Below are 26,841 nucleotides of genomic sequence, written 5' to 3' on the forward strand. Positions count from 1 at the left end.
CGGACATCCAGAAATGTTCTTCGCTCCATAATCATTCAAAAACTCGTCCGCCAAGCGTTGTACACGACGTGCTGTATATACGACGTGCAGGAATTTGAAATTCCGGGTCGAGTGCAATTTTTCCTTGGGAGCGTAAACTTCTTACCCCCGATTTTTTACACTTTTGCCGGGCGAAATGGGAGTGGGTGGGGACACCGAGCATTTTTTCGCGCCACGAAAGACGAAACAATAAAAACCGCCGAATAAAAGGTCAAGGAACTCGACGACGTTCTGCAGCATACGCCCTGTGTTTGGTACGCACCCACAAAAGGGTTACACGGCAAGATAGGCATGCATAGATATACCTCACAGACAATTGTAAGAACACATGTGACTTATGAAGGGCGCATTTGCTGTATGGAGACAAGCACTTTTTGGAAGTACCGTAGTCGTACGCCACTTCGAACGCGTCAGAATCATATACGTGGACGAATATCGATCTTAATTGCCAATCTAATGCACAATTTGCAAATAATTTTATTGTACGCGCAGTTTCTTTTTGGACGGCCGCAAGGGAGCGGAAAAACACACACACTTAAAAAAAAAAAAAACTTCACCGCATCACATGCGCTTAGCCAATCATCAAATCATCATCCCGAATGACACCTTTCTGCCGCCTGACTGGTTGAAAACGGGAGGCGTACGGCCTTTTTAGGACACTTGCGTGGTTATCTTAGTTTTTTTAAAACAAAAGAAAAAACGGCGTACGCCCCCACGCTTTCCACGAATCGGGAATGATCAAAAAACAGTATCAACAGTGCAACGGTTCGCCCTCACCGTGCTATGTGGTGAAGCTCTGTTTTTACACCAGAGTAATAAATTCGCAACGAACCTGCCATCACAATGTGCACTTTATAGGATGCAATTTGTTTGTACATGGGGCAGCACGCCACTTGACCTCCCGGTGACAGTTCACCCGGAACGGGCGAACCTCGCGAATGAAATGGTGTGGTAATAGACGCAACCCGGAAGTGGACATCTTCCGACGTCTTCTGCTGACAACCGATTTCGTTTTTTTTCACGCCGCGACACTTATGTTGGGGCTGAAAAGTTACAGCATATTACGAACATTTGTCACGCGTTCACTTTTTCACAAGGATTTTTCCGCGTTTTCTTTTCTTTCTTCACGTGCGATGAAAGCGGACAGAATAAAGCTGTGGGCAAAGCTGTCGCGAACTTTCGTTCGTGTACCGTCTTTTTGTAGTAATTTTTTTACGAGCACTTTTCCTTAGTCATACGGATTTAAAGGGTCACTGAAGTACAAAAATGTCCCCGTGCACGAGCGCACGATGCCGTTACCTTGATAGCAATACAAAAAGTACGGGACTCACTCGATGAGCCGTATGTATGTCTGTGCTTGTGGTGGTTACAGCGTCAAGGTTGTGGTACTCTGCTTAACTCAGTAGCAATCCATCGTGAAAGCGCGATCTTTATTGTACTCAGCTCCGAAAGCAGCATTTCATTCAAGAAGCCGGTGACTAGCATGCGAATGACAACGTACTTTATAGTCATTATATATAAGATGACGTAACATAATAATTTTCGAATATTAAGCGAAACGTTACACAGCCGAAGTGAATACGAAGCGAGTAGTTTTTAATCAATCAATCAACCGTGTCATGTCAATTTCAAGTTACAATATATAGGGAATTGCCTAAAGGCAGCATGGAAGCCGTTTGACGAAGGCAGAACCCTGTTTCCAGCAAAACAGTAGAAGCGAATAGCTATGTAACTGATGCGAAGCAAGAAGCGAATAGTTATATAACCGCAGCGCATACGTAATCGAACTGCTGTCGAAACTGCAATCGAACAGGCTATGAAAAGCACGTATGGAGTTGCAGATAATTTAGGTCTCGCCCGGCGCATACCAATTACGCCGGCAGCTTTTCGAATGTCAGTTGACGCGCGGCTGATCTCCTTCGCAATCATTCGTAATCTCCGCCGGGAAACTAGCAGAAAGTAAGAGCTCGCGTAATATCGAGATCTCTTGAAATACATTCGTGGGAGTTTTTGAGCACTTTCATCTCGATCGTACATTAACCTCACGAATATGATATATCTTGTTTGATCTTGGTTTCTTTTTGTAAGTTAGTGTCGTATCTCTATGTTTCAGTGCGGCTTCCACTGCCAGGCACTGGACAGACTGGACACAAGAGATAGGTTCCAAACACTAGATTCCGATCTTGTCTGCATTACTAGCAAATGGAGAGATTGTGACATAACAGGAATGTCCAGCTCATATCGCTTTCAAGGTCGAGAAACTGGCACAGTTCAAGCGAGAACTGCAGACCAGACCCAGTCTTGTGAAAATCATACTACAGGCCATGGCTAGCGCGTACGTACGCCTGATGACACATCATATCACCTGTAAGCACAGTCAAGCAGCTTATGTTGATAGCTTAGTGTGTTAGGTTAAGATGTTTATAATCCCATAACCATCTTCTTTACCGGGCGAAGTACCACTTGCAATTGCTTTGGTGGTATTATTACTCAATCTATCAACGCAGGAGATTCCCATAGTGATGAAAATAACCCACAGGCGTACGCCTGTAAAGGAAAAAGCGTGTCATCTCCACGATCACACGCTCCTTCAGACCAAATAATGTGAGCGCAACGGAGAAAAAAAGCACCCCATGAATGGGACACTAATGCGAGACCTGCCATTCTGTCAGTGGATGACGATCTAGTAACCTGTTTTTCTTCCCATTTCATAGTTTGAGATGGTCCGAGCTCCCACCGGCGAAAGTGTGCTATTGCCCTCAATAACGCACACCGCGGGTTGTGGGAACACTGATATCGTAATCTTATAAACCGTTTCACCAGGTGAAAAACGTATTTTTGAAGATATTATCAATGGTCAAGTTGTATCAAGTGATAACAAATGTCTTCGCAAAAAATTCCAATTAAGGTGCGCAATGGTCAATGCTTTTCGCCTACACCCTAGTTTCTTTTCCAGTAGTAAGAGCACTTACTTCTAGGACGACCGCATGGCAAGGATGCAGTAGCCGTCGTCTTCCACTTCCATTTGTTCCATTTTTAAACTCCACATTCAACACGACAACGCAGTAGCTGCAACGTTTTACAACACAGGTTCACCATGACAGCACATTCGTCCCGTTCATTTTCGAGATGGTTCATCGCACCCTCCATGCACGTTCTGGATAAACACCACCTGACGGCAATGACAAAAAACGAAACGGGAGAGAAAAAAAAAGATAAAGATGGCTGTCCTACATAAGAGGATGTATTGAGTCTCATAGACAGCCGGCAGATTACAGAATACAGTATTTATTCACTAGGGACGTAAATAATACACAGAAATGTAACCGCCCCCGTCTTTAGACATTTCTCAGTTTTCTAATATGTAACATTGGTATGCTATAAAATCCAAAGAAATCCACTAGCAGACTAGCCGAGAGCCGAGACTAGAAGGAACTGACGTTGCCATGTCAACCATGAGCGACTCACAGAGAGGAAATAAAAAAATAGAAGGACGGTCCTCGAGCACTTCGGAATTAGCGAATCCCAGCAACTCATAAAATATCAAACATGGGGCAACCATCGCGGCGCAGAGCCGCAGAGCAGAACAACAGAGCCGGTCCGAATCGAAACGCCTATGGCTACGAGTGGCTCCTCGAGCGGCTGATGCTTGGCTGATGGCGCCTGCAGCAGGCAAGGCTGACAGGGCTGTTTTGTTTTTGGCCTGCTTGAAATGTTACGAGTTGATGCAGCTAAGCATACGTGTCATGAAAATGAAGGACAACTTCATACTGCTCTGACAATGTTGGTTTTCAAGTGAACGATGTACCAAAAGTGTTGGTAGCACTTCGGACGTTGGCCACCAGCATTGCTTCCCAAATGGCACGAAAATTAAACGTGCATCCAACAAGCAGGGACGGGTGTGACAATGAGGCATCTGAACTCACAGCTCCTCACGTAAAGGTGACCCGGAGAAGGACCTGGGCTTCACTTGTTGTGGTTCTGGCCTGTCTCTCTGGAGTGGCTAACACATTACATACTTCCACCCTCTTCGAGAACGACCGCCACTTCTCGCACCTCTCCAACCTAGAGCGTGAAATGACATTTCGTACCGAAATGGGACTTTACTATTCGTATTACAAAACGCTAGTCGAAGCTCCAAGCATCGTAGACGGGATTCATTCCCTGCTTCACGACAATCGGACCGAGTATCCAGAGGTTATGAACACCATACGCCGCTTCAATTTGTATCCAGAGCTTGTGCTGGGGATCGCATTCCGGGCATATGCGGACATTGCAGAAAAACTAGGTTTCTCGACGCGAACATGCTGGATGGTCTACAGAGGTGGTAACTTACCAGACGCAGAAAGCTGCGAGGGCCTTGGCGACCCGCCATCCTTCTACGTAACAGCAGTGTTTCTATGGAACGGGCTTATCAGTGCTGGCCTTTTCGTCTACGGATTGCTTTTGAGTGACTCCATCTTTGGTGGTGTGATAAGTGTGCTCTGCTTCTTCTACAATCACGGAGATTGCACGCGTGTCCAGTGGACACCACCCTTGCGTGAAAGTTTCGCCTATCCAATTTTTGTTTGGCAGGCGCTGGCGACGTCGCTTTTCTTACGTCGAGGTGGAAGCACACTCACTTCGGTGGCCATTACATTTTTGACTGTAGCGTTTCATTTGTGCTGGCAATTTGCTCAGTTCGCACTTTTAACGCAGTGTATGTCTCTCTTTGCATGCTTCGTGCTGCAGCAGATACCACTTGACCGACTGCGTTCACTTATTGTCCACTATGCCGTAGCGCTTGTGATTGCCAACATCTTGCTGTTTCAGAACGAGATGCTTCTGACATCGCTTTATGCGTCGTTTTTGTTGTCTGCCATTGTTGTCATCAAAATGTTCGCGCTGTACTCGAATAAGTTGAAGAAGCAATGCGTGTCTCACTGGGAAGCTCTCGCGCTTCCCACGGTGGTTGTCGTACTGTCCATTGTCGTGAAGCTTGCCTTCTCAAGACTCTTGGGTGTTGCTAGTGATGTACATATTTGGAATATTCTGTTATCTAAAATGACGAGGTACAAAGATTTTCACACGATGTTGTACACGTGTGCACCGGAGTTTGACTTCTTGAACCTTAGCACTGTCTTGTCACTAACATGGACGCTGTTGATCCCAAGCAGCATAATATGCTGTCTTTCCTGCGTCTTTGTAATAATTGCCAAGCCTGGGTGTAAAAGTCTTCACGGTGCAGTCTTGTACAACATTCTCCAGGCGGCCGTCTTTTGCGCCATGGCAGCTTTCGTAATGCGGTTGAAGGTCTTCATGACACCGCACCTATCTATCATTGTGGCTCTACTTTCTTCAAAACACTTTTTTAGCTTCATCAAATCGACACGTATATACGCGTCCGTGATAGTAGCACTCGTTGCTACGATGACGTTTCAAGGGATTAAGAATGTTCGCAACCAAAGATCAATCATTGGGGAGTACAGCAACCCAAATTTGGAAGAACTGCTGCTGTGGGTAAACAACAGCACCCCAGAAACGGCCGTATTTGCAGGTCCAATGTCCACCATGGCTAATCTCCTCCTGTCCACTAGAAGGCCCATTGTAAACCACCCTCATTACGAGCACGCCCCCTTACGCGAGCGCACAAAGAGAGTGTATTTAATGTATAGTAGGATGACGCTGTCAGAGTTACATACTGTTCTGAGTTCCATGAAAGCACAGTACCTCGTAGTAGGATCACAGTGGTGCCAAGGGCGGTCAAGGACTGGCTGCAGCCTTACAGACATCTGGGATGCTACAGATGGCAAAACTTACAACAAAAAGGACGACTTACCAGCTTGCGTCATCCTGCAGGACCCAGATCGGAACCCAGTGCCTTTCATAAGGGTATTTAGCAATGATGAATACACGGTGGTCAGGCTTTAGGCCTCACCTGCACAGAGAGCTCTTCTTCCTTCGTGTCGTGTGACAGTTGTTTCATTACCTGTTCCTATGATGTATTGGTTCTACATTCCTTAAACAACGACCGGAAAATTAACATTATTGAAGTTGAAGTCACTGGTTGGATTTTTATGCAGAATAATCTGTGCAAGATTACTGCCTACAATTTGTTGATGTGTTTTGAACTCTACAAAGGATGGTATTTGACTGATGAGATGTGACTGATTCTTATTTTCTACATGACTAACAATTATGCTGTGAATTCATGATGAATGATGTGATGTGAATTCTTGTATGTCTGAAGCTGCAGTATTTTTCTGAAAGAGGGCATGAAAGGGTAGTAAAATTTAGTCAGAATTATACAGGATGAAGAGAGGGTTGAATCTGAATATATGGCACCTCAAAAGCAGAATTGCATACTCCAGTATTTCTTTTTTGTATGTGTTTTTTTTTTATAGCACTTGGGTGTTATAGCGTATACAGATATAATGATTTGAATACCATATAGCAATATAGTACAAGATTCATAAAGCCGAATGGGAAACCTTAAAGATAAAGCCAAATACAATTGGACGTTTAGCTTCACTTGGGTGTTATAGCGTATACAGATATAATGATTTGAATACCATATAGCAATATAGTACAAGATTCATAAAGCCGAATGGGAAACCTTAAAGATAAAGCCAAATACAATTGGACGTTTAGCTTTTGTGGTATAAGTTCCATTTGGTTATTATTGTTTTATGCCTTCACATAAGAACTGCATTCATGTCTTTCTTTGCGAATGCTGTACCATAATAGTGACTGGGTTCCGATTTGTAAATGGAATGCTGAATCCTCTGTTTGGGTCCACTTCATTGTCATGCTTTACCCTTTTTTACATGCATGTTTACAGGAAACTGTTTTAACATGCTGTATGTAGTAAGAAAAATAAGTTCATCTGATTCACTCCCATAACCGTGTATCCACACGAGTGACATTCCGCAGAATACTACAGCGGAAGATGCAAAAAAACGTCATAGCTTTCTGCTGTCACGTGAACGTGAGCGCTCAACGGCATGTCTTCACATACACTGCTAACAGTGGGGAATATCAGCCACAAGATATTCCGTAGCAGACGACAGGAAAAGACGGCGACGGTGTCGTCTGCAAAGTGTGCAGTACGCCACTCCCGATATTCCGTACCGTGTGAGTGCTTAACATAACACAGGACGGAACTTCGGCTTTGTGAGCAGTGTTCTTGCTTTTCCTTCCACTAGAATCTTCCGTGAGGATGTTGCATGTATGAATACATGGCAGAAAGAGCCAAACATGTGACTGCTGGTTCTCTATGAACAGAGTTTGTCAGTGACCATTCACATAACGCTATCTGGAGTACCAATCGACATTTTATTGTAAAATTTCAGTTATAAAACTGTTTGGTAGACAGCAGATGCGGTACACTTCCTTCCTCTACTTGTGTGATACATTTTACCTATTGCTGTTCGTACCGAAACTAAGCTGGACGGTTAAAAAGAACACAAGGCTTGTCTGATTGAACTAGACTCCTCCTCACAAGAGACAAACACAAAGGACATCTTCATGACACACTCAGCACAAACACAGAAAACAAGGACGGCCAAGCATGACTCAGTTCAAACAAATGTGATTCATCAAAGATACAAACAAACATTACTAAAAGAATGGCATATTCCTCGTTTTTGCACAAATACAGTTGCATGCACGGTTACCACGTTCTTATTTCCGCAACTGCTCTGTGCATACTGCTACAGAGCATATCGGTAAATTCCGACTTGCGTATAGCACAGTGTTGCGCACAGTTGCCAATCTTTCAACTGTAAATGTTTTAGTTCCACTACTGACGGGACAGCCACACACAGCACATGCTGCTGTGCCAGCTGTGTCAAAAGTACCCGCTTTAAACTGAAGCACCTAGCATGATGAACACAATGGTGCACAGACAAAAAAAGAGACAAACAAAAGGTGAAAACAAGTAATAACTGTACAACTGCACACCTACTCACTCTGAGTAATTGACTGAGCAACAAAGCAGTCTTAGAATAAAAGCTTAATCGAATCAGTCATCGGAAGAAGGAATCTCCTCTGGCTGGTACTTAGCTCAGTTCTGCTCGGACTCCCGCTTGGGAGGCGCCGTTATAAAATATGCCTTACGTATGGCAAGAAATGTGCTCTTTAAATCACAGGGTGTGAAGTGAACGTCTTTCCTATCTCGATCTATGTGTTAAAGAATTTCTGGTGCATATGTACACACTGTTATTTTGTGCCTATTAAAAATTTGAAACCTGCTATGGAGCAAAGAAAGAAACATTAAAGGGGTTGCAACACTTGGTCTCAAGTTATTAAAAAAAAGTAAAATGCAATTATTTGCGTCGATTTGAATCTGTATTCCGAGTTTTACAGCAAAGGGGGTGATAGACCATAGGTAGATAAACCGGGGGTAGAAAACCGGCATCGCGGATACCAAGACTCGGGAGTCTCCGAAATCACGGCAGGAGTCTCCACCAATGAGAAAGTGCGACACAGGTCACGTGATTACGACTACCAATGGGAATGGCCGGAGCTCTGATGTCAGAGCTGACGAGTACCTTTGTTCAAGGGTTTATATCTCGCCAACTACAACACGTAGAAAATAATTATTTTTTCCTCAATACTCTACTGTGCAATACAATGTGTGCATGATGTAATGAACCACATCTATCAAAGTGTCACAACCCCTTTAAGATTCCGGACCGTTCCTATTTTGGGGGCAGCTGACGGAGGGATTTCAAATTTACCGTAGAAATATCGACACATGAGCAATTTTTTGGATTGCACAGTTCCTGCATGACTCTGAACCTCACTTATCTTATGTATCTAGGATATGGCAAGTGCACATGGCATGTAGTAAAGCCATGCCATGTGCTTGGCTTTACTGCCAAGCAAAAGGCATGGGAATGGCTCTTGGCAAGTGCATGGAATAGTGTGCACGGGCATATTGACATAGTGAGAAAAAATGGGGAGGGGGGGGGGAATTTTTTTTATCACACCACGGACCAATATGAGTCAGTTAAAAAAAAGGAAAGGTAGGTAGGTTAAGTTCTTTTTTGCAGTGGCACAATTGATTTTTAATTCTGTTTTAGATGTATTAATAAACAAATTGTGTTAATTTAAAGATAAGTCCTTAGAAGTGTTAACTGAAAGGTCAACAAGGATGACTCGTGTTGTTTATACGAACTTCACTGCTTGCCATGGGTGCCATACCCCTAGATTCACCGCTGCTCATTACCCTTTAAGATCATACTGTCAACAATGTTTAGTATGTTGTTTGCTTATTGTCTGGTAACCAACAGATACGTTGCTAGTTTTGCAAATACATTTGTTCCTTTACTCATTTTCATTACACTTTACAATCCTGCACGTGTCATTACATTGATGTATTTGCCCGGAAGTGAAAGTGCAACATTTCCTACAGTGTGATCGTAAAACAGTTGACTACATGAACCAAGTCCCAAATACACCTGTTGATTTGGACATTGTGGTGAAATTTTCGACTAGTTTGGGATAGGACTGCCGTGAAGCATTACCACCACCGCTCTCATGCAACTGTGAGGCAAGAAAAGCCGCTTTTCTCTAAACCACTGGATAGGCCAGGCCAGTTTTGAAATTAAAGAACAACACAGCAGTACTGGCAGGAACAAAAATGTTATCTTCATAACGAGATCTGCACAACAAGAGCAACAGCACTGAAAATAATCTTTGGCACGTTTAGAGCTCAAAGCAGCTGTGTTAAGTGATCAGAATACAGCACACAGGTGTTAGACATTTGCATTGTCCCTTTGTACCTTACCAGCACCTCGTAAACTCAGCAGCATTTTTTAAATAGGTTGCGCAGCCTTAAAATTTTAATGTGTGAAAGTACCTTCCTGCATGTTCTCAATGCCAATCATGATGATTATCAATACATCTAATGGGTGCACTCAACCAGCGGTTACAGCGGAGTCACAAATCAATACATCTTGGGGGGGTTACCATACTACCTGTACATTTTTTTTTCTTCTTCTCTGACTTTGAATAGAATGCGGACTGGAACAGGCAGGCCTGACAGGTTTAAATCTGCAACAGTCATTACTATAGCAAAATTTACACCTCTTTTAGTCTACCTGTGCAATCTAGAAATGGCACTACCTCTCAGGGTAAGGAGTGAGAAGGTACCCACCAGTTTTATGACAAGTAGTTCTGAAGAAACTATTTTACACTGTATTTACAGTGCTGCATATTGGAGTGTATAAAAGTCAATGCTTACACATGAATCTCACCTAGACAACCAACATTTACATAACGTACACATATATATATTCATGTGCATACTGAGGAGAGCTGGGGGTAATGTGACATACCACACATATCAAGTACTGTGAGATCATGCAAAACCAATGAGGCACGTAGCAGCACTGCGTGCGTCGTCCCGAGCACACACACACACACATACTACATCTTCCAGCAACACTTCACTCCGCTAAAGCTGTGTGGCTGACGTCATAAAAATAAACGGGGGGGCAAGGAGCTCAATGAGCATTTGTCATTAAAACACCCTAAAAATAGAGTTCATAACCTTGGTGCTCAGACACAGTGACAAACCTTCACTAAGTGTAGAAACATTTATAGAAGCACGCACATATACTTACAGTATCTGGTAACAAACTGACGACTCGCTAATCATACCGCAAGTGGAACAAATACGATGTATATACGCAACAGCACTATGTACGAGCACTGCGTCCGCGGCATTTACCCAAAAACAAGTCAAACATTTCTGCCTCAACAAGGGTCTGCTCGTGAGGGCGATTTCCATCAAATCCTACACTTGTGCACCATGCAAGAAGATAAAAATATACCGATTGGCTGCCGTCAACTTAAGTGGAATTTTTTTAAAAAGTCCAGACATCCTTAAAAACTTCCATTCACACTTGAATGATGATGTGATTTTATAATGAGCTAAACAAAAATAACTCGACGTGGTCAGCCCCCGTGCATTTTAAGTGCACACTGCAGGGGAGCTTTACGTGTTCCAACTACCGTTGTGAACAGGTGACCTAAGAAGAAACATGTGACGAGTGTGAAGGACAAGACGAATGGTCACGAGTGAGAGATGCGTATGAGGTATGTACATGCTTTGGTCCAAAAATGGGGTGAGTCCTATTTTTACACAGGCCCTCGGCTGGGCAAACCTAGAGTATAGTAGTAGTAGTAGTAATAGTAGTAGTAGTAGTAGTAGTAGTAGTAGTAGGCAGGATGAGATATTACATGGGTATGCTGATTGAAGACCTAAACCTTGAACAGGTTAGCTACCATACTGTTTCTGAAAACCTCAGGGGCATCTATTACACAAGAGGAGGAGTGTAGAGAAAAGTGGTGAGTGAACGGTATAATTAGAGCCTCGTGGTTAAGGGTTAAACCAGTTAAAGCCTGTTTTCATTTGCGTTCGATTTATTTATAGCCCACGTTCAGCATCGCGTCGGAAATTCAAGGACTTTCTTTACTTTTTATTTTTGATCTGAAAATTTGCTTTTCCCTACACATCTTCAGTATACTGCTTTTTTACACTGGCTTACATAAGGGAGAAACAAAACGAAAACAGTGGGACGTTTCGACACCTATACAGGCGTCCTCATCAGCATGAACACAACGAAATGAAGGTGGTTAGCGTGGGAAACCTTTTAAACCCTCGCAACAAACAGGCAGCGGCCCCTTGTGACTGTTACATGCATTCTTTCCACTGTGAATGTACCAGGATTCAAACAATGGAACAAAGAATGGGGATAAAAAAATTCTTAGAATCCTGGTACATGCACAGCAAAAAGAATGCACGTAAAAGCCACAAGGGGCCTCTGCTTGTTTGTCACAAGAGTTTAAAATGTTTCTCGTGCTAACTACCTGAACATTTCTTTGTGTTCATGCTGATGAGGACGCCTGTATAGGTGTTGAAGTGCCCCATTGTTTGTTGTTTTGTTTTGTTTGTTTGTTTGGCTTTTGGTCTATTTTCAACCAACAGATATTGTCAAATTTTGCCCTATTTTGTAGCCCCCAACACAAAGTACCCGACCTCTGACCTCCCCCACCCACCCCCGTTTTCAAAACACACAAAACCCTAAATCACGAGCGTCTAACTACGACCGTGACTTGGAAACTATGTTACTAATTCCAAGAAGCATACTATGTATTTTTTGTAATGTTGGTCACAAGGACAGACTTGTATTGCAGACAATGTGTCGTATGTTGTAGGCATTTTTGACCAAAGAATATGTGCCATAGATGTCAATATGAAAATGAAAAACTACAGGAACATCTCAACAAAGCACACTTCAGGAAACTATATCGCACTTTGACGGAGAGGTTATGATTAGTTATCACAGTACAACACACAGTTTTACCCTGAAGCCCCAAGGTGCGTCCTGTCACGTTCCCCTCCTCTCCAGAGTGGAACATCGCGAGCCATCTCAATTAACAAAATACAGCTACAGACCCCACTAAAAACAAAAACGTAGCAAATGTGGCATCCTTGTAAGCACGAGACACTTCCATTTGTGCTTGCTGCACATGCACCAGTACAGACACAAGATGTTCACAATCCTATAGGCTACTTAAATAGAATCACGCACAGACATGCACTCATGTACAGGCCGAAAAACGAAAAGCTCAATAGTAGCAATAAAACTTGCTCAAAGGAAAAGGATGCCTCCAATTGCCCATAACTCAGAACCTGACATGGATAGTACGACCGACATTGGTCATAGACTGGCTGTACGACGGCATCAGATGTGCATCAAATGTGGGAGGGCTACGTATTGCGAGACAAAAGGATAGTGCGCAGCAATACAAATCCCAAGATCAACATCCAAGAAGGGTCAAAGCAGTACAAATCCGCAAACGTGACGCCGCAAGATTTCACGGGCCTCTTTTCTGGCGCCACCGAGCCACAGAAGAAAGGATCGTCGTCAGGAACACTTGCAGCAACGAGCGCTCCCAGGGATGTCCCTCGGATGTCCCTCGGATAACACTTGCAGCCACGAGCACCCCCAGGGATGTCCCCACGAATGTCTCTGCCAATGGAGGAAGGTTGAGACAGGGCAAGAGAATGGGCAGCCGGTGTGGCATAAAGACCCACGTGCCCCTCTCCTAATGCCTTCTGAAGCCGAGCGACCGACCGAGGCTCCACCTATGTCACTCCCATTGGTGCGGCGAAGGTGGGAGCTCTGAAGGGTGTGCCACGGTAGAGCTGAAAGCAGATATTTGCCTTATGATACAACCAACCAGAGCTGTGGTCATCAAGGGACCATCACCAGTTAGTGGGACAACAAATACAGTCAAACTTCTTTAGAGCGAATGCCTTTTTAACGAAAATACCACTACAACGAATTTTTTTTCGCGGTCCCATCAGAGCCCCATAGGACATGGCAGACAACGAAGTGATCTTTACTACGAATTTCTTTCGCGGCCTCCCAAGTTTCGTTGTAAAGGAGTTCGACTGGACTGGCTTATTATCAACCCAAGGTAGGACAGAGCATCGCACCTCCAAATGGTCATCACAGGCAGTTAGCTGCTTGTTTCCATGCACCGGAAACTGCAGCCCCTATTTCAGGATCTTCCTATACAGTGTCGAAAAAAAGTTGCAAAAAAAAGAATTGCAAGATTTTTCAAATGTTTTTTACGCTCAAAGAAATTGCGATTGCTCGAGAAACTATCTAGGCTCATTAACCACAAAGATGAGCACCACAGTATACATCACTTATGGTCATCCCACACGTGGTACAACAGTCCGTACAGTCAACATTTTCATACTTCATACATGCTATTATACAGCCAAGCTCGTTTGTAATGATACAGATGGAAATGCAAAATCTGGTCGTTACACCAGGGTTCAGTTCTATACAATTGCTCGTGAGATCACAGTTGACATCACGTTAACGAACTACAACAGTACAAGTGGGAGTAGAACTTAACATGCATGTCCGTTTGAGTGAAGGTAATTTATCTACCTGTGGGCTGAAGTAACCTTGTGTCACATTCCATTTAACCTTGTTCAATGACAAGATAGCCCAAGGTCTTGTTTACATGTATCTCAATGGCTGATGTGAACCAGCAAGTTGCTCATAGTATAATAGTTACAATAACATTGAAAACTGTAATACGCGAGCTCCACTATATAGACCATTTGAAGAAGGAACCCGACATTATGGAACATCCTGCACAACCATATCTTCCTAACTCGTGAAATTCATTACAGGCGAGTTTGTCTGCAGCCCTCTAAGTACAACAGCAGCAGGTAAAACAAAGCAAAACAAAACAACAACATGCAGCAGAACACATTTAGTATTTAACTATACCTTTTGTGCAGGTACAATTACACCATCTCCCATGATTAGTGCCAGACTTTTTAGGGTTATACCAGATTACAGGCCCCCTGATGGAAACCAGTAAGAACGGGGTTTAACCCGATATTTCCCCAAAAACTGCTAGACCAGTGGGCATCGAAGTCATCACAACTGGACAGAAGTTTGGAAACTGTGTTGTCAATGCATAAATATGCTCATACAAACTGTCAAACCAGAGACCCTGCCTCTTAGATGCATGTACTAGACATTGAAACTCTGCGTCTACTGGTGCGTCATGTGTATTATGCTGAGTAAACAGAAGATTTAAACCTGATTCGATCCCATTTAACCAGAACTGGGCTGAATCAGGTGCAGTTCAACCCGATTACACCCAAATTATTGAAGCGAAATATAACCCGATATTTAGCCCCCGACGTTGAGGAAAAATATAACCCAAAAAAGTCAGGCCCTACCCATGATTCATTACTGCTTAGTCTTTCCGTTACCGATGCAATGAGTCTAGAGTTCTATAATCTAACCACACACTTATCACTAGCTTGGCTCCTAATTTCAATACGTTTTCTGTATCCCACAATTTTGAGAAAGGCAGGAAGACCTTTGTCAAAGCATGGTGTATCACACGAGATGGGCTCTGTCCTTTCTTAGGATGAAACAAAGGCAAACATACAGCAAGATTCTTGGGCTTACCTAGCAAAACTCTTGAATGCTGTTGACAAGGGATTGATACAAAGGGGAACACGGTTTGAAATAGCACACCTTTCTAGAATAAACTTGTGTAGTTTTTCTGTAAGTAAAAGAGGACAGAAACGCAACTGTAATGCGACCGCACATAAGACTTACTACAATACTATTTCCTTCCAAGTAAGAAGCAAAGACTAACTGCACGAATATGACTACAACATTACATTCGTGGAGGAGGGCTTGTCATACAATCAATAAAACACAATTTTAACCACACCCCTGTTGCAGAATTTCGTGCACGAAGAAGTTCGAGGGTGACAGTTCACATGATGTGCATGCTATCCGGAGATTAGGTGAGGCGAGAGAGCTTGCAGGATGTGCTTAACCACCGAGGGTTCTTAAGAGATGACAACGTGCTGGTGTTTGAATGCACAAGGGATGAAGATGAAAGTGATGGTGTTGATGGACATTCAGTTTCACATTAAGTATGAATGAAACACAGGATATATTGTTCCATTCATCGCTGCAACTAGCTAGACAATTGCATTTTCTGGAAGCAGCCCCATTTGTTCCAAGAAAAACTTCACTGCTCCTTTTAGGCATCAGGCTCTAAGGCTAGGTACGTTTCATTCAATAGTAAATTGTCAGATAACAATTCCGTTTGATGAGTATCTTACGGTTGCTTGTGCTTCCTTTTTAAGAAGTGCACACAGACTCTACATTGCAGAGTATGCATGTTAGTAGACTGTTTTAAGAAGACTATAATAGGTGATTTGAAAAAGTTCAAAGGAGCAGCGCGCGCCCTGGCAGGGCGTGCCGGGAAATGCTGTGCAAAACGACAGCGATTTGCTATCGTCTCAGATCGTCGTCGTCGTCGTCTTACTGGTGTATGCACCGTCGCTGTCGTTTTGCACAGCATTTCCTGGCATGAGCTCCCAGGATCGCGCTGCTCCCTGGAACTTTTGCAAATGGCCTATTGACTCTTCTTCACAAGGTATTGACTATTGACATTTCTTCTCATCTCCTCACACTCAAGGAACTGTTACGTACGAGATCATTACACCAGCTCACTTGCCTCTTACTTCTCTCCTCAAATTAATCCCTCTTTTGTCATAACTTCATATTTCTTCTGGAATCTCTTACTGATGCGTGGGTGCAACCAGTGGCATCACTAGGGGGGTGCAAGGGGTGCGGTCCGCACCGGGTGAAGCGACGGAAGGGGTGACGCACCGCACGAATACTGCCGCTTCCTCCCGTTCTCTGTGGCACGATGACGCAAAAAAAAAAAACACCATAAGGAGCCTTCTGCGAGGCACTTTTTTTTTTTCTGAGTGTGGTGTAATATGTTTATTTATCGTGAATCACCTGGTATGAAAAGGTACGTTAACGGGGGCACGGGGTGGGGTGACACAAAGAACTCCCGCACCGGGTGACGCGTACCCTAGTGACGCCACTGGGTGCAACCAAGTGAACTGTTGGCACTTAGAGCAACAAAACGCAACAAGTCAGCATGAAGTACAGCTTGGGACAAAAGTTTACGGAACACCAGGGTTTCGAATTTCTCCACCACAGAGACACCCTAGCGGCAAACAGGAGCGGACACAAATACCAAGCGATGGATGGAATAGCCGGACACCCGTTTCTTATTCTCTTCCTTATCTATCTTATCTCTATCTTATCTATCTTATTCTCTTCCTGATATCTAGTAGGGGGCGGCTCCGATGACGGAATACACCAGTGCCATGTTCCGTAAACCTTTGTCCCAAGCTGTACCAGCTATTTTCCCTGAGATCAGCTCGCAGCACTGTTTAGGCCTACTATAGCGACAATACAGTGAGCAAGACTAGTGAGCAAGAGACAACGTGCGTTTACCTTTAACCTGCTGGACTGACACGAGGTCTGACTCAAACGAGTCGTCAAATGGATGCGCCGCAACAGGCTCAAAGTCTGCAATGTAGTGTCTGCCCGCTGGTGTACTCTGGCAGCATCGACACATGCAAGAGTGGTAACGAAGTCGGCCTTCCTCCAAGTAGGGATGGGATAAGGCGTCCGCACAGGAGATGCGTTTGTCCTAAAAATATATTAGATGTCATGAGCAAATGCTTCTGCTGCTGTAAAAAGAATACCAATGCACTAAATGCTCACCGGGCATAAAGAAAGAAATTCCACAATGTGAAACTCTACAGTGTTCCGTACACCATATTCTCAATATACGTACAGCCACGTATGTTGGCATTAAACCTGAAAACCCTGGTTACCCTAGGCTTAAAACCCTGAGAACCAAATTCGTCGAAGTGCAGATTCGGCGACCCTTATAGGCACCGGAGATTGCTGAATACTCTGCACTCAGCACTGCTGCTTGCCGGCTCATGTTTGTCTGAAATTCTCGACAAGAAGGCCTGCTGTTTCACATGCTATTTCTACAGATTTTACCAGGTTTTACAGCTCTTGAAATAAAACGTGGCATGTCTACCACAAATTCTGAAAAACAAAGCCCAAGAACACAATGTAATTAATATGTATCAAGCTTTCATTCCGCGCAGTTTACCGTATTGACTCACATAATTTGATATTTTTTGCCCCAAAAAAGTAGGAAAGTTTAAGGTGTACAAAATTATGCAATAACATTTGTAGAACAACTTTCAGTTGCAAGTGCGAAAGAAGTATTGGCCTCTCACGCTGGGCAACTAGTGACGGTCAGGAGGCAAAATACTCAACCCTCTATTGTTCATCCTACCAGCGAAATGTGCTGAAATCGATAGCAGCCCCACCATGTGGCCGTGCTCTTAACTATGGTGGCTCATTTACATCGCTGCATCATCGTGGTGGGACGCTGCTGGAACTCACCGCTCGGCACACCGACAATCAAAAGTATGCCAATGTTCATCAACGTTGCCTTGTAACGTTGTGTAGTAAGTCAATAGTGTGTTAAAAACCACGTGATAAGCAGAAACCAGTCGCTGAGAGGCACTGGGCAACACCGCCTAGATAGAGAAAGCCTGCGCATTGCCTCCTCTCCCTCTTTCAAATAAGTCAGAATTCGTCTGCTACGGCGATTCACCGTTCTGCGAACTCAAGAACCCGCAAATGACTGCAGCTCACCTGGAACCTGCAGACCTGAATATTTAGACAAAAAGTGCGAGACGCTTTCCAGAAAATCAGTTTTGAGAAAGATTGAGACCATTTTGCACTTCGTTTCCAAGTTTACTCATTTAGTATGCGGGGACGGTCAATCACAGCTCGCAGACGACAGTGGTACTTCTCCATGGCCACCGCTGAAAGCATGTTCGTGATTGGCTACAGCCTTTGAAAACACGATCCCGATTGGCTGACTCTTACTTGTTACATCACGTCGACGAGTGTGCGGGCTTTCTTTATCTAGGTGGTGTTGCACTGGGCCAGATTATTGTGCGCGAAACAGCAGGTGCACAAATTATTGGTGCAAATATGATACTATGTGGTATACTTTGTGGACTCACAGGGTTGAAGACAAGCATCTGGCAGAGAAGGTGGACAGCTTCATGGGTAGCTTGAGGGGAAAGCGTGTAGAGGGCTGCTAGAGATGGTGGCTTGGCAGGCCGCCTCAACATATGCGCTCGAGCACCGTCACAAGCATGTCGCATGTCGTCTAACGACGGGGTCCCTAGCAGGTCAGTTATCAGCTCAAGCTGTGGATCACAAGGAAGAAAAACAGGACGTTAGCATACAGGTGTGCTGTGAACACACAATAATAATAATAATAAACATTGGGCACACATGTGCCACAGTCACACGAAAGCTCCTCATCACATGGCAGCTTATCAAGTTCCACTCCTTTTTGTTATCATGAAAGAACTGTGGCCACTGCTACAGACCATTACACAAGTCAGAAACGGGAGTGTGAATGAATAGTTACCAATACACTGAGGGTAGAAACTTGTGCTAATGGGTTGGAATTAACCAAGATAACATTACAGATTAGACACATTGAGCTTGTCCTGCGCTGCCGGGTGTGTTTTTGCTTGTCAGTTCACTCAACACAACCCGAAAACTTGTGCAACCTTACATAAAGTACGAAGGGCATCCCACAAGTTTGTGGCCTGATCCAGGGGGAGGTGACCAAGGTAAATGAAGTAATGTTACTTTTTAATGTTACTTTTTTCCCACCAATATCCACACACTTCGCTCAACGACAATGAGTGTGTCGGTTAGTTGGTACATGTCTGTAAAGCATAAAAAACGCGGACAACACGGAGGACGGACAACACACACGGGCTCCTACTAACAACTCACGTTTATAGCTTCGGTAAGAGAAGAGGGAAAACACACGCGGGGAATACATACATGTTTTTTTTTTATGCTCAGACTTTACAGACACTTCGCTCAATCAAGCTCCAGTGCTGGAGGTGCGTGGTTCTGATGGGATAGGCTCCCTCTTCGGAGCATACCGCATTGTTTTGCCTCGATGGGACCCCATAAGCAATGAGTTGCGAACAATTAAGTTGTAAATGATCAGTGAGACCATGAAACAATACGTACCTGTTGAATGGGTGTCTGTGCTTGGAACAGTATGCGCCGCCCTAATAGCTCTGCAAAAATGCAGCCAACTGACCAGATGTCTACAGCTGGCCCGTAATGTTTGGCCCCCATAAGTAATTCTGGGGCACGGTAATACTGAGTTACAACTTCTTGTGTCATAGCTCGCTGCTCGTCGTCCTCTTCCATGCGAGCCAACCCAAAGTCACAGATCTAGAACAAGAAAACGCACAAAAGATTTACCCGGCCACAAAATTTTGGGGCTCATGCAATGTGTGTTTAAGATAGACCAAATGCCAGGAGACATATTCTTGTATTAGTAAAATACACTGGCTTGGCGTAACTTGGGAAGATACGATTAAAAGTTGTAAATGACGAGAGTTGGCCAAGGTAGGCCACAATTCGGGACAACACAGACACGTAAGCCTCAAACGCCAAGGAGACCCAGGTTTGATTCCTGGTGTCAGCCCCCCTTTTTTCCCTGGGTTGTTTGAAGTTGTTTAAAATTAAAAGTTTAATGTTTCAAAACCTATACAAGCATCATTCTTAGCACATTAACAAAACGCCGGACAGTTTTGTTCATGTGCTGATGAAAGCGCTCGGACAAGCATCAAAATGTCCGACTCCTAACTTGTTTTCTTAAGTTACGTCAAGCCAGTGTATGCTATCAATACAAGATCATTTAATGTGTGCTTAATGTTCAAGATGTGAATATGTATTACCAAAAATGATTTCATAATACAGTCGACCCCCGTTTATCCGGACTTCATTTATCCGGATCCCGCGGTATCCGGACAAAAGGCACGGGAACGGATTTTCCTCCATGTATTTTGTTCTCGTTTATCCGGACTTCAGCTTCCGGACTCGGACAAGAATTCCAGGGAACGAGAGTTGAAAATTGTTGTAATCCAGCTTCAGTTATCCGGACTACCGTGAGTAAGAGGAGACGCTGACCCCGCTTCGTCACCCTTTTCGCTGTGTTGGGGTTATTCCCGTCACATGTAGGGACCTACATTCCTCCGTAGGGGAGACAACCGTGCACGATGCCCCCGCTTTTCTATTTGTGTGCGTTGGGTCACGTTGACCAGTCGAGTCATTTGGAAATATCTCGAGCAACTGTCCGGTTCTAGAGGGGAAAATTCCAACCCGAGGGCCTGCTGCTTACGGCCCGTTGGCCGATGAAGACATTCCCCTAGCTGAGCTGCGATCCCTGATGCAGAGGCTCACTGCGACTGCCGTAGATGATACTGCGGTTTCTGACTGCGTTGACGTTGATAAGGATGATGACGCGTGTGCAGCTATGACTGATGACTGTGTGATTGCTGCTGTTGATTCCGATGATGTGCAGCAAGACGGTGCCGATGACGCCAGTGAGAAACAAGGCTCCGACATTGACACTTTGCGTCTGCACTGACATTCTTCGAGCATCGAGTGCCTACACTACTATATAACAGCTGTCATTGACGAGATTTCTGTGTTTTAATAAAACCTTGCTCTGGAGGACGTTTCTATTCGGTCGTTTCATTTATCCGGATGCCCCGGTATCCGGACGATTTCGCCGGGAACGGCACTGTCTGGATAAACGGGGGTCGACTGTACATAGAGCCTGAAGTTTTCAGGCAAATATTTTTTTCTAATTTCGGGGGGCAAAAATCGGGTAAATAAGCATGTGCTCTAAATTCGTGCAAATTCGGGTGAAAAACACTTCCAGTATGCTAAATTTGGGGAGAATTGGGCTCCTTTACTCAAACTAACTATACTGGTTTGGTAAAAATGGTGATGTAACAGCATTTGGTGCCAAACAAGTTAGTGTGCATTCCTACTGATGTCTCAGTGAGGGCAATTTGAGGATAAAAATCCGGTTTCACCCTAAAGAAGGAACCTTCAATTCAGGGTGCAAATTCGGAGAAGAATCGGTTAAACCTTAAAACTTCAGCCTCTAATAATACATACTTGATAAGCAAAATCTGCCTTTTCATATATTTGAACACTCAATTATCTGCAAAAAGCTCCATGTGCACAACAGCATACCGCTATCACTATTTAACAGAACTCACATGAAGCCCTATAAAGGTCCAGTGCCAATGCTCTGGTCTGATAGAGTGTTCTAAAAGTACACCAGCAGAGTTCTGCAGCAACACAACACGTGCATGTTAACTTAAAAGTTGCATTCATGCAACCCCTCCACAACTATTAGTAATTTAGAATACTGTAAATACTGCACACAATATGTCTCCCGACCCCACCTGGCACAACCTGCACTTCAGGTGCATAATCTATATGCATCTACAAAAACCTTTAACCATCCATGACTTCAGTTGTCTCTGAGAGTTCAGGCAATCAGCACACCAAACCCAATGTGTTGTCACAGATGTATATACAATGTGTAATACAAATGGGAATAAAGGAAACCCATACCTTTAAAACACAATTACTATTCACCAACAAATTCCCAGGCTTAATGTCCCGGTGTAGGATCTTTGATGAATGCAGATACTTCAAACCTAAAACACCGAGCAGAAAATGCTCAGGACACATGCTGAATACTGTGAATGTGTTACGAAGCGCATCCAGAAAGCAAGTTCCAGCACGTCTACGCTTCCAGACTGTGGTCACCCTTGTGGGAATGTGTGGGAGCTTGTTTGCCCATGAACCAGTCAACACGTTATCGAGAAAATAAGATGGTGCCAACGAATCTTTCTTCTCATTCAAAAATGTGTAAGGCAAAGGTTTGGCGCCTTTCATATTTGTCGCATCCGCTCGAATGGACAGTTCTAGGACTGAAGACTAAAACATTTTTGTCATGACATGAGATGAAAAAGAAGACGAAAATTATGAAGTTGATGTGAAGGAAGCCATGATATGCTAGACTATTCCGTTATGTGTTACACTGCATTACTTTAAGTTACTTTACATTAGGTTCTATGTTTTTATATTCAGGTTAAGTTGAGGTGTAGGTTATAATAGTTTCATCATTCTATGAAGTGAGGATGCAAAAACTGATGTCCCACTTTGACAAGTGACTCAATAATGGTGGAAAGTATGTAGAAATATAGTTTAAGATATGTGAAATTAAAACATTTGGTTAAAACAAGCTTTTTTTAATAGCTAATCGGAACTTACTTTCTCGATACCCCTCGCACAACCTGCATAACATGACTTTTGAGCACAAGTTGTAACTAAAAGCGAACAAGTATCTAGCACACGTAGTACGCTTTCAAAGCAAAAAATTACCCTAAATTACGATGGCAGTCACAGTTTTTTAGGAATCGCCAAAGCATGAGTTAGCTCAGTTGAATGCAATGAAAAATCAGCTCACTCACCTCTCAAAATTTGATAGAGAAAGACTTTTACGTGGTCCGACGTGAGTGGCTGTGGTGAGACTATGATTTTGTGCAGATCACTTTGCATTAGTTCTGTTGTGACATATCTGGGGGCAAATACAGTCAAGGATGCCTCACGTTTTGACGCTGGCATGCAAACGTGAAAAGTTTGAAAAAACAGTTCATGGGTATCAAAGAGGATACATTTCTTGGAAGAAGTCTAAGTGAGGAGGCTGTAGGATATCCAGCGCTGACAAGACCTGCAAAAAAAAAAAGTATCGTGAAAATCCGGGTTTAACCCGAAAACGAAGCACTCTAGGCTTAGGTTTATTAGAACGTTAGAGAACAAATTATAGTGTTATATAAACTTTATAAATAAAATTCATAATTTCTATAACACTACGATTTGTTCTCTAATGCTCTAATAAACCTAAATCATACAAGAATGACAATTTCACATTCTTTATTCTTTTAATTTTTTAGAAAATAAACTTTTTTCAGCAGTGCAGAATGTGCAGGAATTTTGCATGTCTAGCCCCGTCTGGAGCTTATGAGCTGCAGTCATAAAAGTCTCACACACAAGTTCCTCACGGGTGTAAGGACCACGAATGTACGTGATAAAGTATGCTCACATTTTCGTGCTTGAAGAAACAGAGCATCTTGATCTCACGGTAGACCCTTTTACTGGAGACTAAATTCTGAAACACATTGGGCATCTTCTTGAGGGCGACTCGTTTGCCGTCTCGAGGGTCTGTGACTGACCTGAAAAAGGCGTGGAAGCACAGCTGCATCAACTTACAAGTCAGAGAGTTGTCCCAGAGGAACAATAAAATTATGTGTATTTCAAGTCTGGATGGGCCAACCGAATCCGCGAATCCTCGAATCCTAGGCAGATATTCGAGATTCGGGAATCCGAATCCCAGTGACCAAAACGGTGAATCGAATCTTTCGAATCCACCAACCAACGTTTGTTGGTTTCTTTTTAAAATTAGAGCCTCCGGAGACCGCCGAAAGCCTCATTGGCCGACGGGTGTTTTCTTGTTTGTTTACTTTGCTCTGGACTGAAACAGTTCAGCCAGAAAGTCTTACATTACAAGTTTAAAAGTAACATGGTTTTGCTATTGATTGTTTCTTAGTTTTATGGAAAGAATTCGGACTCGAGAGTTTATGTATTTCCTGTAGTCGATGAACAACATGTTAAATATATTAGATTTAAGAAGAAGTATACAGGTATGTTTTCTCCTGAAAGTGAACTATTGTTTAATTTGTTTTTTTGTTACACAAAGATATCAAATTCTGCTTCAAAACACTTTTCAGCAGCAGTGTTTTTCCCCCAGGCTTTTCAAACTCTTTTTTAGGAAAGGATTTGAAAGATTTGAGATTTGCAGGATTCGTGGATTCGCAGAACCTTCCTTTGATTCGGATTCGGGAAATTCTGGGTTCGTCCCATCCCTAATTTAAAGTACAGGGAATATAAGTAACAATAGAAATCTACACACTATACAAAATTTCTTTCTCTGAGTGTTCCTACAAACAAAGCTGACAACAACAATTTAATAATCTCAACTCCTGCTGCAGGCAGTCGGTACATTAAAGTTTTTTTTTTTATGACATGGAAATGTACAGAGTACAAATAGCCCGATTTTAAGATTCAGAATCTGAGGTATTCCTTATGAGAGGGGTGGGGGGGTGGGAGAAGAGTGTAGTTTGCATTTCTCACGTTCCTTGCGTTTACTTCCAAACATTTATTTATTTCTGAAGATACTATTTTTCAATTCCATAGATCAATTCAACATTGCAACAAATCGCCTAACGATGCAAACAGATTTTTAAAATTTTCAACAAAAACTCTCTCAAAAGTCAAAGCGGCAATATTAGGCATGTTGTAGCATGCACACAGTGTATGTTTGGGAGGGGGAAGGGCAACTGCCCTCCCTCTCCCTCGAGTCCAACTAAAACGGTACCAAAATGATACCTTTTGAGCAGGTCGGGTTAGGACAACAGAGCAGAAAGAAAATCAAGAATATGGGGGGGGATTTCCCACTTGTCCCTCTGCCCTACATGCACATCCATAAGTGAAGTTCCAAATCGCCCTGGCGAAGAACTTGTTACTTGGGGAATACTTTAATTAATACTTGGGGGTTTACGTCGCGAGGCAACTGAGACTTGGGGAATACACAACCAATATCGATGGTGGGTGACCATTATTGCATCGATGATTTGCCCAAACTGATCGATCAGAACCCCGTAGCATTTTCTAGACAACTGCCAGACATCACATATACCCGCAAAGTATTGCGCGCGGGATTCACTCCATCCTTGTGCTGTCCTTCTATGAGACCCTGAAACATCGCAAGGATAGCTAGGAAAAAAAGAAGAAAAAACGGGTGGCAACACTGTAAGGATGAAGAAAGGGGGTAGGAGAAACCGAACAGCTGACCTACACAATCAGTGTGGCAAAATGTGGGTCAAGGGGCTTTCTCCTCCTTACTGGGTCACCGGGACGCTAGGTGTGCCATCAGTCTCTTTCCTGTTGATAAAAGGCTCATGCGGAAGTCCCCTTGTTGAGCACTGCTTTCAAGTCCCAACGGCACAAAGGGCGCCGGTCGGGAATGTGGAAACTGTGCCCCCATCGCTTTGCGCAGCGCAATGTGAAAGCCCGCCCTCGCTGCCTCGAAATTTCCCGACCTGCCTTCGCGATGCGTGCGAGAACACGAACCAACATCACCGCGATCTTTGAAAGTGAGAGTGTACTACCGAAGCGTGAACCCGCACTCCGGTTTCTACCCAAAAATGAACCGAATTCACTGTCAAATTATATGCGTCAACGCCGATAGAGACCAACACTTCCCACGTAGCATGCAGGGGTGAACCCAGACCCTCGGTTTGGGAGGGGCCGGGGGGCGGTTTCTTTGTCGGAGCGCATAGTGGGGGAGGAGAGTGAGGGAAATCCAATGTATAAGCCGACTTTTTTTTTTTTTTTTTGAGGGGAGGAGGGGGGGCGACCGCCCCCCACACCCCCCTTGGCTTCGCCACTGTAGCATGATGTACCGCAAATTCTAGTGCACAGGTCAAAATTTCGAATCGTAAAGGAATATAAAAAAATTGATGGGCTATTTCCACGGTTTCAATAAGCTGACTAGTAATTTCGCCTTCAGCTATCGCGTACTACCATGCTGTGGAAAAACCGGCCACGAGCGAGCGCTGCTGACATCAGGCGGCTATCGATTCACTTCCTCGATTGAATGAGGCGGCAAGCGGCGGGCGCACCACTGGTGAGCGCTATGAATTGCGTTATAATCCAGTGCGTCATGCCACAGAACATCAGGCGTCGGAAGTACCCAGGAACGCGTCACGGAAGAGAAACAGTCATCCATTGAGACATGTCCTCTTTATAAAATCTCCAATATTGTGCAACGGGAACAACATCTGAAGTATTGCTTGTCCTTTCGTCATCTTATTGCAATGCATGTCCTTTTTAATCCGCCCCAGAAGGGGGACAAAGAAACGCGACACAGCAGGTTGCTGGTCAACCCGGAAGTACCCCCTCATCAAATATCCCAACCTTCCGAAATCACAGTAAACATTGGAAGACTCCAGTAAGACAGGTGCCATATCATATGCGATATTAAAACCAGGGAGCCTCCATGACGCATGCACATGGACGTGCGTCACATGCGCGCTAAGAAAATCACTGATGCATCTCGGGGCGGTAAGGCACGAGGTTGCTGTTCTTTTCCACATGCGCACATTAAACGTGCAACAACAAAGAGGTTGAGACCATCAGACAAAAGTTTATTGCTACATTCCATTTCCAAATAGCATTACGTCACAGTTTCTCCTGTCGTCTGCCAACCTTTCTGCGAGCATATCGCAACCGATCTCACGTGTGGCCGTCGTCTGCTTTGTTCTCCTCGCGCGCAAACGGCATATGCTCGAATTAGTTGAGTGAACAATTCGAACAG

At 43.9% G+C, this 26,841-nt stretch overlaps 3 protein-coding genes across 4 annotated transcripts in view; 1 reads left to right on the forward strand and 2 right to left on the reverse strand.

Moving 5' to 3' along the window:
- LOC135371091 (protein-tyrosine sulfotransferase 1-like) overlaps positions 1–4,497 on the reverse strand; it is a 104,232-nt gene extending 99,735 nt beyond the window's left edge. The window contains exon 1 of one of the 2 annotated variants that reach the window (XM_064605096.1): positions 4,376–4,497. The gene's annotated coding sequence lies outside the window, so the exon portion shown is untranslated. Of the gene's footprint in view, positions 1–3,011; positions 3,212–4,375 lie in introns of those variants that run through there. The other variant, XM_064605095.1, reaches the window with a different exon arrangement.
- On the forward strand, positions 3,643–7,395 carry LOC135371088 (protein C-mannosyl-transferase DPY19L1-like). The gene has a single exon (XM_064605089.1). The coding sequence runs from the start codon at positions 3,898–3,900 to the stop codon at positions 5,947–5,949; it is 2,052 nt and encodes a 683-aa protein (XP_064461159.1). The 5' UTR covers positions 3,643–3,897; the 3' UTR covers positions 5,950–7,395.
- The window catches only part of LOC135371090 (serine/threonine-protein kinase NLK-like), a 29,653-nt gene continuing 10,146 nt past the window's right edge, over positions 7,335–26,841 (reverse strand). Inside the window, 10 exon segments of the mRNA XM_064605094.1 lie at positions 7,335–13,209; positions 13,212–13,240; positions 15,045–15,141; positions 16,911–17,109; positions 18,518–18,706; positions 19,557–19,766; positions 21,972–22,057; positions 22,877–22,983; positions 23,081–23,136; positions 23,509–23,638. Of these exon segments, the coding sequence (XP_064461164.1) occupies positions 13,181–13,209; positions 13,212–13,240; positions 15,045–15,141; positions 16,911–17,109; positions 18,518–18,706; positions 19,557–19,766; positions 21,972–22,057; positions 22,877–22,983; positions 23,081–23,136; positions 23,509–23,638 (1,132 nt within the window). The 3' untranslated portion in view covers positions 7,335–13,180.

The sequence above is a fragment of the Ornithodoros turicata genome, chromosome 10, assembly GCF_037126465.1.
Source record: "Ornithodoros turicata isolate Travis chromosome 10, ASM3712646v1, whole genome shotgun sequence".
Taxonomy (NCBI): Eukaryota; Metazoa; Arthropoda; class Arachnida; order Ixodida; family Argasidae; genus Ornithodoros; species Ornithodoros turicata.

Excerpts from the sequence above, each read along its gene's own strand:
- LOC135371088 (XM_064605089.1), top strand. The coding sequence starts at position 3,898 with ATGGCACGAAAATTAAACGTGCATCCAACAAGCAGGGACGGGTGTGAC.